We start from the raw sequence: 16922 nt of genomic DNA on the forward strand, positions 1-16922 counted from the left end.
CTCTTTAAATTTTTCATCGACATTCTGAGATGCATTTTGCATTTGATTGCAGTTTGATGTCTTCCTCATAAAGACTATGCAGGTGCGATTGCCATAATCTCACAGCTGCACAGCTACTAAGTGCAAGTTCTACAGGAGACCAATAAGCACACGAGATCAAGAATTTCTTCTTCAGTTGAATTTGAATGTTTCATTTGAAATTTGAAAAATAAAAAATAAACAACCAGATGTGAATGAATGATAACATTCTCATTCAATGATAATATTCACAACAGTACATGAACTACAAACGAAACAAAAAAAGAAATAAACTGAGATCACGCGCAAATACATTGAAAATGACCTCAAGGAGGTGGAAATTCAACAATTTCTTGGGAGGCAAAAAAATATATATGATATTATATTATATTAAATTTGACAACAACTGCAATAACCTTTATGAATAATAAGGTTGAAAATAATGGATAATTGTTCAGAAAGAACACATTTGAGCTACGTCTTAAATCTAAGCCTTATTATGTTTAATACTTTTCGTTATGGGCAGGCATTTAGTATGATGACTTATACCGATTAGGATATCGAAAATATTTTAAAAATATTTTGAATAGCAGTATTATTGTTTAAAATATTTTCAAAATATTTTGAAAATACTTACCAATGCATTACTGTATTTTAAAATGTTTTTAAAATATATAATAAATATTTTGAATATAAATATTATATGTACTGATATTTTAAAAATACTCTCACGATATAAATTTTTACAGTATTGAAATACAAATATTTTGAAAATATTTTTATGATGTTTTGGGTAAACATATTATTTTTAAAAATACTAAATGATGATTCTTTAAATATTTTCTAAAAAAATAATTTTGATTATAATATTATCAAAATATTGTCAGTATTGTGTAAATATTGCGACAGTACTGACAATATTTGCCCAATATTGTAAAAATATTATGTCTTATCTGGGTCAACTCGGAAACAAATCGATAAATCCACTGAACGGAAAATCCGCATTCATCGAAAATTTTTCCGTGAATGGAATTTGTTTTGTTACACATGATATTTAGTTCCCACAATATCCTCCCAACAAGGAGAGACCAGGCCCGGAAGAGCTATTCCACTTTAAATTCAAATTCAGTTTCCAAAAATGTGAAATTTCTTGTAATAATATGAACGTTTTTAAACATTGAAATCGAGCACTTTTCAAAACAAACATGAATTCGCACCTATCTTTTCAATGTAAAATGGGAAAAGAATCGCATGGTATAAAATCATTATAAAATTTGCGCATAGTTCCAAAAAAAAATATATACTTCGTGGTCTTCTTTACAAGAGAAATACTTAAAAAGTCTATTTTACTCTCGGTATTTTCTTACTTCTTCATTCACAAATGTTCACGATAACTTGAACTCTGAATATTTACCATTTTTATACGAGTTATTTCAGTAGTGACTTTCAAACTCTTCAAAATTGAGAAATTTTACGAGTCATCTCACGAGCTAGCTATTAGCGCTGTGTTTCTGATTTGCAACGGACCCTGCGGGGATGTAAATCCCCGACAGAATTTTTCAAACGTGATCCCAAAAAATTTACATTTTATCGGAGGAAACTTGGCAAGCTAAACAGTGTTTCTTCCTCAGACGACAGCGTAGGTGGTTGAGTGAGGTTTATACATTAGCATAATTTGTCCCACTCGAATTTCGCGGCGTGAACTAACACGATACCGCTCTGTTCAGCTTATTACGTCTGGCCTGCTCAGCCGTGCAGAATGAAAACACCGTAAATGCATTCCAACGATGCCATAATTTCACTAGATAAATTATTTATCATTGAAAAAAAAATAATCTTACTTAAATTTTTCAAATAAATTAGGAACGATAGAGAATTTGCAGGTGTCTGAAATATGATGAATTTTGTGTTTAAGCGGAAACTTTTGAGTGAACTGAACACAAAGATATACCCTTGGTTCATGAATTGGTCAAGTATTAGAGAAGACATGACAAAATGATCTAAACTCCTACGTGTGTTTAAATGGGAAATGCCCTCAGATGACGTCACTCGGCGGTACATTTTCTCACTTTTAAATCTATTTTTATACTATTTCTCATATTATAAAAAAATCATAAAAAACTGTGAAATCAGCTCTTTAAGCTCTTTCAGATGAAGCAATAAAAAATTTGCATGCATATTCTCCATTTCAAAAATAGCCCCCGAACAAGTGAAACCAAAAATTTCATTTTGAGTTTTTCAGAAAAATCATTTTTAGCAGAAGAGAGTGGCAACACCTTAATGTTCTCGAATTATTCCTCTTCAGCAGGGCACCTCTCTCGTCTTTTTGTCTCTCCTCTATTTTCGAAAAAGAAACTTGTTTTCCAGTGATTAAAAAAGGCAGGATCGTATACTAATCCAGCGTTACAATGAATCTCAGTAGGGAACCCGGGGGGAGTCGGCGTTGTGCCGTGCATTGCGATGGATCGATATTTCGTGTTTTTCGATATTTCGACAATTCAATATATCGATATTGGATCGTCTTTTCAATCTTTAGAAAACAATCGAGGCGTGGATGATCGATTATCGATATTTGCCCATTTGAGGCTATGGAAAAGTATCGATTATTATGGTGTTCGTAGCAAACACCCGGAACATCGATCCTTTTCCGTGGGTTTAAATGGCAGATCAATCAATAAATCGCAAAGCACGACAGCCATTAATCTGCCGTGCTAAGGAAGAACGCCGTATGAACCTTCAGGCGCTGCCAAATTTCCTTCAATAAACCACGCGTTTTCGGGAAAATCCGTAAACGTTTTTCCTCCAATTTTTCAGATAATTTAGTTCGCAATTTCAACTAAAGATCCTGATAATTTCAAGGAGGAATATTCATAGTTTCCCTCAATTACAAACATTCTATCGGAGGAAATTTGGCAACTCTTGAATGTTCATACGGCGTTCTTCCTTGCCACGGCAGTAATAGAAAACGGTCCATTATCAGGGTATTCCTTAATAATCGATCCTTTATGATAACTTTAAGTGGGAATAAATCGATAGTCGATTATTCCGGCTTCCCCACCGCAGGGGGGTCGGTGGTGTTGGCGGATGATCACAGAGGAAGGGAGACTGCCCACCTCCCCGCCCGCCTGTCTCCATGTGACGTAACACTCCATCGATGATCCCCTCCTCCGGGCGTTCTTCTCCAATCAAGATGTGCTCCAGCTGTCCTCAGATTAATCTACAAGTGGTGCTCATGTCGATGAAGTCAAGTGTCTCGAGCTACACGCTAGCTTTTTGAAAGTTTTCGATTATTCTCACTCGGTGCGACGAACCTCACGAATCTCTCTCCCAAGGTTTTTCCGAACTCAGCCGGTCGACCTGCGACCAGTTTTTCCCTCCTGCAAACTTTGAATCTCATTTGAATAAGGTAGGTTTCGTTTACGAATATAGTTTGGTATATTTCTCGTGGATCACTGGAAAAAAAGGTCGCTTGGATCTAGAGTCCAGACTCTGAATAACACACTGGAAAAAAAACCACATTGGATCTAGAGTCCAGACTCTTAAAAACATCGACAAGAAAAAATACTCTTGATCCAATCGGATTTTCGCTTAAATCAAGAACCAATCCTCTTAATTTGAGCGGATTTCCTTTTGATTTAAGCTAAAATCTGATTGAATCGAGAGTATTTTTTCTTGTCAATGTTTTCAAGAGTCTGGACTCTAGATCCAATGTGTTTTTTTTCCTATGCATTGACAAGAAAAAATACTCTTAATTCAATCCGACTTTTTCTTGAATAGAAGAGGCAGGCTTCTTGATTTAGGCGGATTTTTTTTGATTAAAGCAGAAAGTTTGATTGAATCAAGGGTATTTTTTCTCGTCAATGTTTTTAAGAGTCTGGCTCTAGATCCAAACGATTTTTTTTTCCAGTGATTGTAATTCTTTAATGGAAACAATACTTAGATATTAGCCGATTTTCTCTTTAAAAATGGACCGCGTTAGGCAGAAGGGAGCCAAGCAATATAAGTTATGGCCAAATTTAACCGGGCAAATTGAGTTTCTTTGCATGATAATGCTTGTGCGAATATTTGGGCAAATTTCAGTAAATTCTCTGCATAGTACGAGGTAATTTCCTTAAAATGACGAAAGCATCCGCCCAAAGGTTCTCTTGCAAAAAATTAAATTGCCCCATTAAATCTGGCGATAGCTGATGTGGATTGGTTTCTCTTCGCTGAACCCGGTCTAAATATGCGAACTCAGGTCATGCTTGAATAAAAAAAACAATGTACAAGGGGATGTTCGTATTTAAAAAATTATCCCTACATGGTGAAAATCGAGCAATCGTACGTTCCGGTCATGATACCTACGCGTTTTTTAGTGCAATGAAAGTATAGAGAGAGTAAAAACACCAGCAGGATGCATACAAGGAACAAAAAGAAAAAAACACTACAGGTTGCTGCATGGTTTTAACACATTGCATTGCACATTATTGTTTTTTACTAAGGCACGGCCTGAGTTCGCATATTTTTGAGGAAAAAATCGGCTAATAATTCGGTATTTGTTTTCACTATGAATTGTCGAAAACGTCAGTGCGAAATCACATATCATCGTTGCGGCGTCTCAAAATTTCCACTGTTATTTTTTTTCGAAGAGTAACCAGCAAAATTTATAGTTTGAAATTTACACAGAATATTTTCCTGGTAGAGGAGAAAAATTAAGGAAGTTTTCAAGAAACTATTACGTTGACTGGTTTTCCAAGGAAATCATTAAATACGACAGGAAATCTGCTACGTTTGCATAGGAGGTAGGTGGTTTCGCACTTCGACCATCGATATACAGATACGTTGAGAGAGAAATACAGTATGCAATACAGTAAAAGTGTGTTACAGAATGCTTAACGTAGAGAAAAATACACATCCGGGATGTTTTCGGGTAATTACATGATCCTTCTCTAGTGGAACGAAAACAAAACAACAATAATTAAAATACGAATTTGAGCCTGCAAGTGACCAGTGTAACCTTTGGTTCGCTATCTTAGTCAGTTTTTTGCTCATTTTCGTGTTTTAATTTTTAGTATTAATTCCAATCGGGAATGGGAATGCATCTGGTATGACATATCCTGGTATTCCTGGTTGCGTTCTCTTTCCAATTTTAAAATCGCTTAACCCCCTTTTTCTGTGTATCTATGTCTCTCGTATTTTGTGGATGCAGATAAGCTACTCTCATAAAGACGTTTTCAAAAAGTAGAAAGTTATCGGCAGTCAATGCCGATAATGTAGCTTTTGAATTTTAAAAATTGGGTATGAAAACCGTAAATAATGATTTTCAAAAATAACCATTTTTTACGACATACTGCGACTCATATTAACACATTGTAATATAGGTAGAGTTTATCTAAGAATAAGACTATGCCGCTCCAGGCAAATTTGTATTTCACGTGTGGTAAAAGTTATAAAATTAAGGTAATTCGATGGATAAGACACACGATTCTCCCATTTTTGACACTCGCAGCAGTCGCAGCACAGCCCGCCAACGCGCCACACCGCAGTGTGAATGAGTGATGCGAGTACCTACAGAGTCAAAACGCCTTCACTTTTGTGTGTATGCAACACAGACATCCGTGGAGCCCGAATAGTTGCATCCACGCCTTAATTGTAATGGTTTAGTGTTGTCGCGTGCAACACTAAGTGAGGGGGATTTGCTTGTTTCTCTAACACCTTAAGTTCATTCCAGCGGTGCCGACTGAGGAGATGAAGTAAATTACCACTGCTGTTTATAGTGCAATTGTCAATTTTCCGAAAAATGATTTGATTGTTTAAATGAATTAAAACGTTCCCTTCTTGAGAGAGGGTGATTCAAGAACGCCTTACCCCTTCTTACTCCTTGGATTTGATATGTTGTTCTCTACCTCAAGGCATACCTTTTTTCGGCAATGGCAAGTTCGAAAAAAATTTGCTCCTTGCATCACAGCGTTGTCAAGTTGTAACGGGAAATTTCCGTAGCTGGCATAAAAATTGAGCTATGAAGTCGCATTTTCGACAAAAAATCTTGAAAAGTGAACTTTTCAAAGATATGCTCATATTTTTAATGTACGATTAATTTTACAAATACGTTGTTTTTCCAAATTCGCAAATATCTTTATAGGGCTGTAATTTGATTTGAATAAAAATTTGTTTTTACGATAGTTCGTTTAATGCCACATTCGAAGTCCTGGCAAATAAGAATTTTAGCCTCTAAAACACTGGGTCGCAATAGGATTAAACATTTCTGTGTAATATTTGACGCTAAAACCGAATTTGAACTTTGCGTTAAAAATTTGTGCCCGAAAGTTGTCAAAGTTGGTTAAATTGGCTTAAAATCGTTTTTTTACGGATTGTGGCCAGGTAATTTCCAACGGATCATCTGGTCACAAAATTAATTTAAAATGTTAAAGCTTGTTAACTTTTCTATTAAACTGATTGAGTGCTTATTGCTCATGGCTCATACATCTTTCTTTTCTCCGGGAAACGATGATATTACTGCCGTGCTGAGGAAAAACGCCGTATAAACCTTCGTTAGCTGCCAAATTTCCATGGATCAAATACGAATTTTCAAGTAAATTTGTGAATATTATCCGTTCAATTTTTCAGAGAATTTGTTTCATAATTATATGTAGATCTATGTTATCTGAAAATTTCAATAGAAAATATTCATAACTCTCCTCAAAAATAAATACTTTCCCGGAGGAAATTCGGCAACTCTCGAATGCTCATACGGCGTTTTTCCTTAAAACGGCAGAATACTCGATTGACTACTCTGCCGTGAGGAAGAACGCCGTATGAGCCTTCAGGCGTTGCCAAATTTCCCTTGGCAAATCACCAATTTCCAGGAAAATGTTTCAATATTTGTCTACCAATTTCTCAGATAATTTTGTTCGCAATTTGATCTAAAATGTCTAAAAAATTCACGGAAAAATATCCATAATTTTCCTCAAAAATAAACATTTTATCGACAGAAATTCAGCAACTCTCGAATGTTCATACGACGTTTTTCCTTAGCATGGCAGTACTGATGCTATGTTTACATGTTCAACCAATCGATATGGATACAATCAGACCTGTTTGGTGTATCAAATACGATGTATCGTTAGTCTGATTCTGATCAGCGAGTGATCGTGATCAGCTATCGCCCCCCCCCCCCCGCTTCGCGATCACCCATGTGCTCCAGTGTCCAAGGTCAGTCCCTCTCATTGTGTCCAAACCGCTTTTGGCCGCGTCGATCCCGCGTTTTTGTGTCCGTTTTGTGTCTCAGAATCGAAGATTTATGGCAATAAATTGATCGCGGATATTGTCAACAAATAGCCCGTGGGTGCTCAACTGCTCATCCTGAGAGATGACAAGTGGTTATACAACTTTGTAGCATTCGAGATCGCGAATCTTCCCGATTTGTGTACTTTAAAAGGCTTAGATTCGCTGCCACGTGTTGATATATTGCCTGCTTGAACTCCGGCCGACGGTCAAGGTGAGCCAACTTGAAGTTCAGTTTCGTTTTTTCCGTATGAGTGCACCTACGGTTACGGAGATTTTAAACTCATGGGACAGGACCTGTCCATAACCAGTGTCGGTCCCCACCCCACGTAGCACACTGAAAAAAAATCTCGGTGTATTTAATAAGAAAATGGTAAAATTATCAAGAATTCAGGGTTCTATTTGATCCCAGTTTTTTCTTGGTAAAATTACAATTCATGGAATTGGTAACTCGAGATTACAATTCATGGAATTGGTAATTTTACCGAGAAATTTCGGTAAAATTATTGAACTTTCTCGGTAATTTCACTGGACCTTGGTAAAAACGCCAATATTTTTTATCGACTATGGTAGAATTACCGAGATAAAATGGTAAAAGTACCGGGAATTGATTACCAATGAAAGTGGTATTCTTACCTGAAAAACAGTAAAAATACCGGGTTTTAGGTAAGTTTACCAGTCTGTTCTGGTAAAATTACCAATAATTGGTAAAAAAAAGTGAGATGGTAAAGGTACCAACGGACCTTGGTAAAAACGCCGATAAATTTTCAGTGCAGTGATCGCGATAAACACCGATTTTATCGGTTAGTTATCGCGATTATATCGTAGGCAATATATCCAGGTATTATCGCATTAAAAATTGCGATATATGGCGATTAAAGAGCTACACATCGCAATTTTTGGTTCGATAAAATCGTGATCAATTTTTGTCGATAAAATAGAGATTAAATCGCCATTTATCGCGATTTTTATTTCGAAAATATCGCGATAAATTGTCGGGCGATAAAAGCGCAATGAGATCGAGGATAATCGCTCGGATTTTGATGATCCTGGCGATCTTATCGCCGATGAAATCGCAATATATAGCGATTTTTCCGTTGAGAAATGCTACTTGGGTCAGGCCCGAGTAGAATTTCTCATCGGAAAAATCGCGATTTTTGGAAAACAATTTGAGATTTTTTTTTACGATGTTTAGGCGATAAAATGGCTAGGATCATCAACATCTAAGCGATTACTATCCTCAATCTTGTCAAAATGCTATTTCTATAAAATCGTGCTCGATAAAATCGCGTTCGATAAAAGCACATTCAATGAAATTGCGTTCGATAAAATCGAAATTTTATGTCAATTGGAAATCATATTTGGAAATTAATTTGAGATTTTTTTTTTACGATGTTTAGGCGATAAAATGGCTAGGATCATCAACATCTAAGCGATTACTATCCTCAACCTTGTCAAAATGCCATTTCTATAAAATCGTGCTCGATAAAATCGCGTTCGATAAAATCACATTCGATGAAATTGCGTTCGATAAAATCGAAATTTTATGTCAATTTGTCACGATTTTGTGATGACGTGATAATCGTCATCGATGAAATCGCAATTTTATTGCAGAATTATGCTATGAAATCTTAATTTCTCGCATATTTTCATCCGATGATATTGCAATAAATCAACGTCGATCAAATCGCGATATATTTTACGATCAAATCGCAACTCATCGCGATCACGCTCTTCAACATCAGCTGCTTCAACGGTATTACATTATTTTAAAAAAAAGGCGAAAATGTTTTGCGCATCCAAAAAACTTTTAGCTAATTGTAGCGGAGTGGTGCATCCTCTACCAATGAGCCGTCAATAGGACATTTAACTTCGATCATTTCTCCTGAACCAATTAGTGAATAAACTCGAGTTTAATTTATTGTAAGTTGATAAGAGATCTAATTCTATAGTGTTTCAACTAATCAATTTTATCGGCGTGAGGTTTTGAGTGGTTTGCAGTTCAATCACTCATCAATAATGATGGCATTGAAACGATGTCAATCTAAGTAATCATGTGAGTGCTTTCAAAAATGCACGCGCAGAAAGTTCCGAAAACCTCTTGTTTTTCAGTGAAATCGGACGAGCAAATGATACTCACCCTCTATTAACTCGCACTGTGATACGACTCGGACTGTTTAGTATGCTTTTTAACTTTTTGCAATCTTCGTAATATTTACAAACATAAGTAAATTAAAGACAGAAACAGAATATTCTTGTTCTGTTTATTTTTGGTTCATTTTAGGTGAAAATTTTCTAGGGATACAAACTTAACCAATGAAAACTTAGAAAACCAGAGCCGCAATTAACGGCGTTTTCAAAACAGCAAAAGCCCTATTATTTTGTTTTATTTCTTAAGACTCGTTTGTTTTAATCCTCCTATAAAAACTACCCATTTGCAAAATACAATTCTAACTGGAACGCACTTTAGCTATGCATTCACGACTGCAAAAATGTCAAAGGAAATCGACAAGGCCAACGTGCATGAAGGCGATTTCAATTTTGATCTTCCGTCGCATTCTTACGGCGCAATGATACAACTATTTGAAGTCTCCGGAATGCGTGAGGTATCACGCCGCATTTGAAGGCGTTTTCAAAACAGCCAGGTTCCGATACCCGGATTATCGTTTTGCATAGTTTATATTCTTTTTTTTTTATCCCGTACCACTTGTTTATTTTTAATCCTCGTATAAAAACCACCCATTTGCTAAATATAATTCTAGCTGGAGCGCACTTCAGCTATGCATTCACGACTGCAAAAATGTCAAAGGAAATCGACAAGCCCAGTCCCGTCGGGATATAAAAGATCAAACAATTTTCCGGGGGGGCGGACTCCCCTCGGACCTCCTCTCTTTCTAGGGGGGGTCTATCCCCACCCTCCCACCCCCGTGGGGCCCCTCACGATGCGTCGCCGCGGCCTAACTTTTTTCACGCCAGTCTGAGCCTGAACCAGATTTAAAGATAAATCTTTGGATACACACAAGATGTCTAAATAGGAAATACAGAGTAGGTAAAACAGTTTTTTTTTTTAAATTAAATGAAAATTTAAGTTTAGCGTTGTTTTCTAACGACGAAACTAGGAAATCTGAATCGCCCCGCGAGGTTTCGCAAACCTATTCTGTTAGTTCTCCTTCATTTTGCGAGGTAGGCCAGAATGTATACTCTTCGCTATTTCTGTTGCTTTCTTGACAGCGAATTGGACTGAAAGTCTATCTGCCCTCGTTCTGCTCTTCCGTGCAAAGGAAGAACGCCGTACGAACATTTGAGAGTTGCCAAATTTTTGTAGATAAAACATGAATTTTTGAGGAAAGTTATGGATATTCCTCCCTGGAATTTTCAGATATTTTAGATGAAATTGCTAACAAAATTATCTGAGAAATTTGAGAAAAAATGTTCGCAATTTCCAAGAAAACTCGGTTTTTATTTAAGTAAATCTGGCAGCGTCTAAAGGCCCATACAGCGTTTTTCCTTCGCAAGGCAGTGCTGATATTGACGCTTTTTCATTTTTCCGGGCGACGAAATATTCTGAATTCTGGTTGCGTTACACAGTGTTACAGGGTTGGATGTATAGGGGGTAAAAAATGATGAAAAAGTGCGTTACGTGATTCATGAACGCTACCCGAATATTTAGTTCGAGTATACATGACTGATTTTTAATTTGTTATTCTCTGTCTCTTATGTTCGTTTAGGTTTCATATTTCGACGATTTTTGTATCGAATCAAAATCTGTGGAAGTCCAAAACTCTCGACACCGATAAGTTTTTAAAATTTCGCCAAATTATTGTTTCAACTGTATAGGTGAGCATTCTTTTTATTATTTCCCCCCTTTCTTATTTGAACTTACACCTACAATGAACTACCCTCTAAAATGAGATTTTATTTTCATATCGTGTCATATTTGGCAAAAATCTCACAGCATTCTGTGTGATGCTTTTCATGGTAATTTCTTACTTTTGGGAATTCTGAGACGCGATGAAACCCTAGATTGCGAGGGTGTGTGAAAACATCGGAATGACCTCCGAGAAAATGTTAACAAGGAGTGTTCTTCACTATGCAGAGAGTGTCGGAAATAAATTTAGGCAATTTAGACATAGATTCTTCCGGCAAGAATAAGATTTGTTTTCGCCAAAATTAATATCCTGTTTGATCTATTAGGCAGAGGTTGTAATATTAAAGTTCGAAACAAAGGTATGATGTATGCATGAATTGACGTTAAATACCATATGACGCACGTTCGTCATTTGTCATTTGACATTTGCACAAATTGACATTGACATTTTGGGACAACAGATTCCTATCGTAGAGTGATTGATGCAACATCGGCGTGTTACTTTTGAGGTTATGTTATGTTTCAATTTTTTTTTCTTAAGCGACTGAAGTTATATCGATAATGGGTGTGTTTCGACAGCTTTTAACCAGGTACTGAACTAACTCCTTATTTAAAAAAGTTGGATTGTGTTTCTAAAAAATATAACTAATCTCTTAATGCAACTGTTTATATTTCTGTGTAATACGCTGAATTTGAACTTCTCTCAGTCGATTAAGTGGAGGCGTTAAACAAATTTTTTATGGGACCCATTTTCCTCATCAAATCGAGGAATAATGTCCAGTATTTAGAGGAACGTCGAAGCTTTCTTGACCTGATGTCTCCTTGAAGTGTCCTTCAAGCGTCCTTTGATACATTTCTAAAGTGAAAATCTCAAGTCTATGCTTCTATAAGTTTCTTGAGTTTCAAATTATAGGTAAAATGAAGTCAAGGTGAAACAAATTAGTTAAAATCAGTCAAGAAAAACTCAAATTGCTTTAAATAGATACTTTTTAAATGCCGGAACATGAGTGTTATTGCAAAATCCAATAAAGTTTTTTTTTTTTTATATTGAATGTAGACGAGTTTCGTTTGAAAAAAAGTAGTGATCGGTTTTTTGGTGAATTGAGCTCTCATGGGAGAAGCGAGGCGGGGAAGGGGGGCAAAAATCTGTTTAGAAAGCGACTTATTCTTCCTTTCAATTATTCAATTCGCTGAAAATTCAGGCTTCCGGAAAATGTTGGTTCCATGGAGGGTGAATGGAATTGTGATCGCGTTGAGCAGATTTTCCACATAATTGCAAATTAAATAATTGAAGAGCACTTAATTTTTGGACAGCGTACTGTATGCGTAACAGGCTAACAGGTAATTGATTCACTCAAATACTCTGAAAGTTCCTTGGTATGCATTTTGTTTCTGCAAACTGAGAGAGCCTAATTGCGGTGGTTGAAGTCAATCATGCCTTGTTATTCAAAAGGCTTATCTCGTGAATATTGCTCGCAAAAACATGGCGTGTGTGCCCAAGTGGCAGAATGCAATGAAATTATTGAAATAAAATTGCGATTTTTCGCAATAAAATTGAATTTTTTTTACCATGGAATTGTAATATATTCACATCCTTCGGTCAATAAATGCCGATTTTAAACGATCAACAAAATGAGTCCTATGTTTCAGAAAGATGGCCAATATGTAATGCAACGAAATCTTGCAACTTTTTTCAATTATATCGCAATGAATTTCAGTAAATGTGCGCCTTCATTCAGTTGATAGACAACATACTCAACACTTTGATGCAGTAGCAATAATTTTACTACGTGAATGCGATTTATTGCAATTAATGCTATATGGGTAACAGTGCTAAGGAGGAAAATAAAATTGAATCGTTGCGTTTGTCACAGAATTGTGTTTTGATAGTTGAATTCTGAGCAGATTGATGAAAAATAATGAGATCTCTGTAAACGCTAAGTTTCTGTACATCTAAGAGTAACAGAGATATTGCTGTCCGGAGAGCAAGGTGATTGGCGACACCTCGGTTGTGTGAAATATAATTTTTTCCACCTATGATATCAATCAATCAGTAATATATATCATATCATGTTGCTTCTTTTCCCATGGGAAATCAGCGAAGAGACTTGCTTATGATAGGAATTTTGTAGAAACCATGCATGGTTTCTATATCTAATACCGGTCTGGATGACACAAATCCTGGTACCTTTCCAAAAACTATATCTTTATTCATATACCGGACTCAGATAATTCATGGTTTAACAGATCTTGTACACATTACAGTTGTTTCCACAGTGATCTTAATAATTGTCGCTTCTACTTAACCAGAGATTGCCTGGCAAATTTGGGGGATTCCTTTGAGTATTTCGACTTTTTAAAAGCAGGCTTGTCCCGGATTTTGGCTCTAAAAATACGCAATAAATCACCACGTAATCTACTTACCCGATACTTTTAGTATATTAAAAAAAAAGAAAAAAAAACCACAAGGTTCAGTGTTCCATTTTACGAATACGTCGAAGGACGTTTTTAGTGTCGATACAGTCTTTCCTCGGCCATAATTCACTCTCGCATGTATCCTTTCTTATTTTTTACCAGTTCTAGGTTATTTTCCTCTTGAAAAGTATTTTAAAATATCGAAAATAACGATAGATAGGTCGAGGATAGATAGGTTGAAGATAGATAGGTTGAAGATAGATAGGTCGAAGATCAATGGATCAAAACTCTATCCCAATAAGTAGAAGACTGCTGTATCGACGGTGAAACTACCAAACCACGTATCTCGGTTTGCGACGTCGCAGACTTCCTGTCATACTTTATTTTTTAAATGAAAAACTACTTAATGTCCAGTCTTGAAAATTTCTGTGATTTTTCCTCTTTGTGCGGAGAAAATTCTGTGAAAATTTCATTGAATGATATTGATTTGGTCTACTATAAAAAAATAAAATGTGAGCGTAGATTTTTAAACACCGCAAACGAGATACGTGGTCTGGCAGTTTCACCGTCGATATCTAAGATTTTATTCAAATGTTCCGAGGATTTTCAATGACATTTTCCGATTGGTTAAAGACGAACGAGAAAGCGAATCGACACAAACCTCCACACAAAAAATGGCTTACATTTTTTTCAATATAGTAAGATAACTCCCGACAATCAAACCTCAATTCTGTGACCAAACCGCAACTGACCAATTTGTTTCCCGTATGTGCAGTGGCTCTCCTCTCCTGACCCTCGGACGCACCATGAGCGGCGACCAGATCAAAAAGATCGTGCTGGCCTACTCGGGCGGCCTGGACACCTCCTCCATCATCCCGTGGCTCAAGGAGAACTACCACTGCGAGGTCGTCGCCTTCGTCGCCGACATCGGCCAGGACCGCGCCGACCTCGACGGCGTCGAGAAGAAGGCCCTCCAGTCCGGCGCCAGCGAGTGCCACGTCGTCGACCTCCGCGAGGAGTTCATCCGCGACTACGTCTACCCCACTCTCCAGACCGGCGCCCTCTACGAGGAGACCTACCTCCTCGGCACCTCCATGGCCCGGCCCATCATCGCCAAGGCCCAAGTCGAACTCGCGCTACGTCTAGGCGCCGACGCTGTCGCTCACGGAGCCACCGGCAAAGGGAACGACCAGGTCCGTTTCGAGACTGCCTTCACAGCCCTGGCGCCGCAGCTCAAGGTCGTCGCGCCCTGGCGGGAGTGGGATCTCCGTTCGCGAGAGGCGCTACTCAACTACCTGAAAGAACGCAACATCCCCACGACGGCCACCCTGGAGAAGATCTACAGCCGTGATGAGAACGCCTGGCACATCTCCACCGAAGGTGGTGAGCTCGAGGACCCTGCCAACGCACCCAACAAAGCCGCCTGGGTGTGGACCGTCGACCCGCAGGACGCACCCGACAAACCAGAAACCGTCACCATCGCCATCGAGAAAGGTCGTATCGTCGGTGTCAACGGGGAGAAGCTGACACCTTACGGGTGTTTGGAGAAGCTCAACGCCTTGGGTGCGAAACACGGTGTCGGCCGTATCGATATCGTGGAGAATAGGTTGGTAGGCATCAAGTCGCGAGGATGTTACGAGACACCGGGCGGTACCTTGATGATGACGGCTCTCCGGGCGCTCGAGCAGTTGGTGCTGGACCGGGATTGTTACAAGTGGCGACAGCAGTTGGGACACGAGATGGCGTATGTGGTTTATGACGGGCGGTGGTTTGCGCCCTTGACGAAGTCGATTCTGGCAGCGGCGGAGTCGCTAGCCGAGGAGGTGGACGGTGAGGTGGTTCTGCAGTTGTACAAGGGGTCGGCGACGGCTATCAAGAAGACGTCGCCGAAGAGTCTCTACTCGGAGGAGTTCGCGACGTTCGGGGAGGACGAGGTTTACGATCATAGTCACGCTGGCGGGTTCATCAGGCTGTTCTCGCTGTCCGCCCGGATTCGAGCTCTCCGTGATCAGAAAAAGTGAGGTGGACTCTGAGGTGAAGCTGGCGGATCCAGCGAATGGAGAATTTGCGCACAAAAATTTTAATGCTTCATCTGAGAATTCTTAATGAGCTGAGTTGAGCATTTTTCATAATTTTTTTCTGACGTTGGACATAGGAGAAAAATAGATTTAAAAGTGAGAGAATGTGTCGCCTTATGACGTCATCTGGCGGCATTTTCCATTTAAATGCACGTATTTTAGTAGATTAGGTTATTTTGTCTTAATTTCCCCAATAATTGTCCAATTTAGAAACCAAGGATATCCTATTAATCAGTTTTCTTTGTACTCTCATTTGGACGTATTTCTATCAAACGGAACTAAGCGCCAATTTGAGTTCCTTTTGAGGAATTTAGAATGCCGGATAGCGCGTTCTGTCAAACGGACCCAAGCGCCATGGAAAAGCATTGCGAGTATAGGACAGAATAATCCCGACGCCCGATTCCGCCGCCAATCCAAGCCCCCCTCTACCTTCCTCACCCTATGGCGCTAGGTCCGTTTGATAGAAATACGTCCATTTTAAAGATGAAATTCACACAATTTAAGACACCTGCAAATTCTCTGTGGGCAACATTGTTTTTTCTCAATTTAAACCTATGGGAATGTATCGATTCTTGTAGGGGCCAGATGATCCGACAAGAATCGATTATTTAACGCAAGGGTAAATGGAGGAAATCCGGTGTTGCCAAATTGCTGGATCCGCTTCTCAGCTAGAGTGCCAGGTGCCCGCACAAGTATTCCCATGTAAATGCTGTTCTTTGATTGGTTTCCTATATTTAGGCCTTCCATGAGGTTCGCCACTCATAAACCTGCTATTGATAATCATGTTCTGTTATTATACACCTGTTGACTATTTCTGATGATTGAAATTACTGAGTATTATGATCCGTGCCAATAAATTGTAAATTAAGTACAACTTTTTTCTGTTTTAGTCACATTACATTTATTCCGAACTCCGAAAGTATGAAAGAGCAGTTTGGAGGACAAAGCTCAGAAGTGCAGTTCTTGCAAAAATTGAAATATAAATGATTTTAGGTAAAACTAGTCTAGATGCATCTTCTGTGAAAAATTCGCTCCCGAATTCTCATTTTCAAGCATCAAAAAGTTAGTCTGAAGAATCTTTCCGCCATGAGGATTCATGTAATTTCGATATTTCAAACACGGATTTCTCAAAATAGCAAAAACTGCAATTATGCGCCTTATCTTCCAAGCCATCGAATTTTATTTGCTCATTTTGTCGCTTTCTCCTTGGAAGAGTGCAACCACTTTCCAATGTTCCAAATTTCCCATTGCGAACTGATTTACCGGGAGAATGATTGAAC

The 16922-nt window shown here is 38.3% G+C and overlaps 1 protein-coding gene across 3 annotated transcripts; it reads left to right on the forward strand.

Moving 5' to 3' along the window:
- Nucleotides 1-3213: 3213 nt before the first annotated feature.
- On the forward strand, nt 3214-16516 carry Ass (argininosuccinate synthase). 3 transcript variants are annotated; one of them, XM_072304595.1, is made up of 3 exons: nt 3214-3424; nt 11010-11118; nt 14340-16516. In XM_072304595.1, exon 3 carries the CDS (start codon nt 14371-14373, stop codon nt 15583-15585), a length of 1215 nt encoding a protein of 404 aa, XP_072160696.1. In that variant the 5' UTR covers nt 3214-3424; nt 11010-11118; nt 14340-14370; the 3' UTR covers nt 15586-16516. The 3 variants fall into 3 exon arrangements, with proteins under 3 accessions (XP_072160696.1, XP_072160698.1, XP_072160697.1); XM_072304596.1 differs by lacking the exon at nt 3214-3424 and adding an exon at nt 7354-7495; XM_072304597.1 differs by lacking the exon at nt 11010-11118.
- The last annotated feature ends 406 nt before the right edge of the window (nt 16517-16922 follow it).

The sequence above is a fragment of the Bemisia tabaci genome, chromosome 9, assembly GCF_918797505.1.
Source record: "Bemisia tabaci chromosome 9, PGI_BMITA_v3".
In the NCBI taxonomy this organism is placed as follows: Eukaryota; Metazoa; Arthropoda; class Insecta; order Hemiptera; family Aleyrodidae; genus Bemisia; species Bemisia tabaci.

What these genes read in the sequence shown, in the direction of transcription:
- Ass (XM_072304595.1), top strand. Translation starts at nt 14,371, where the DNA reads ATGAGCGGCGACCAGATCAAAAAGATCGTGCTGGCCTACTCGGGCGGC.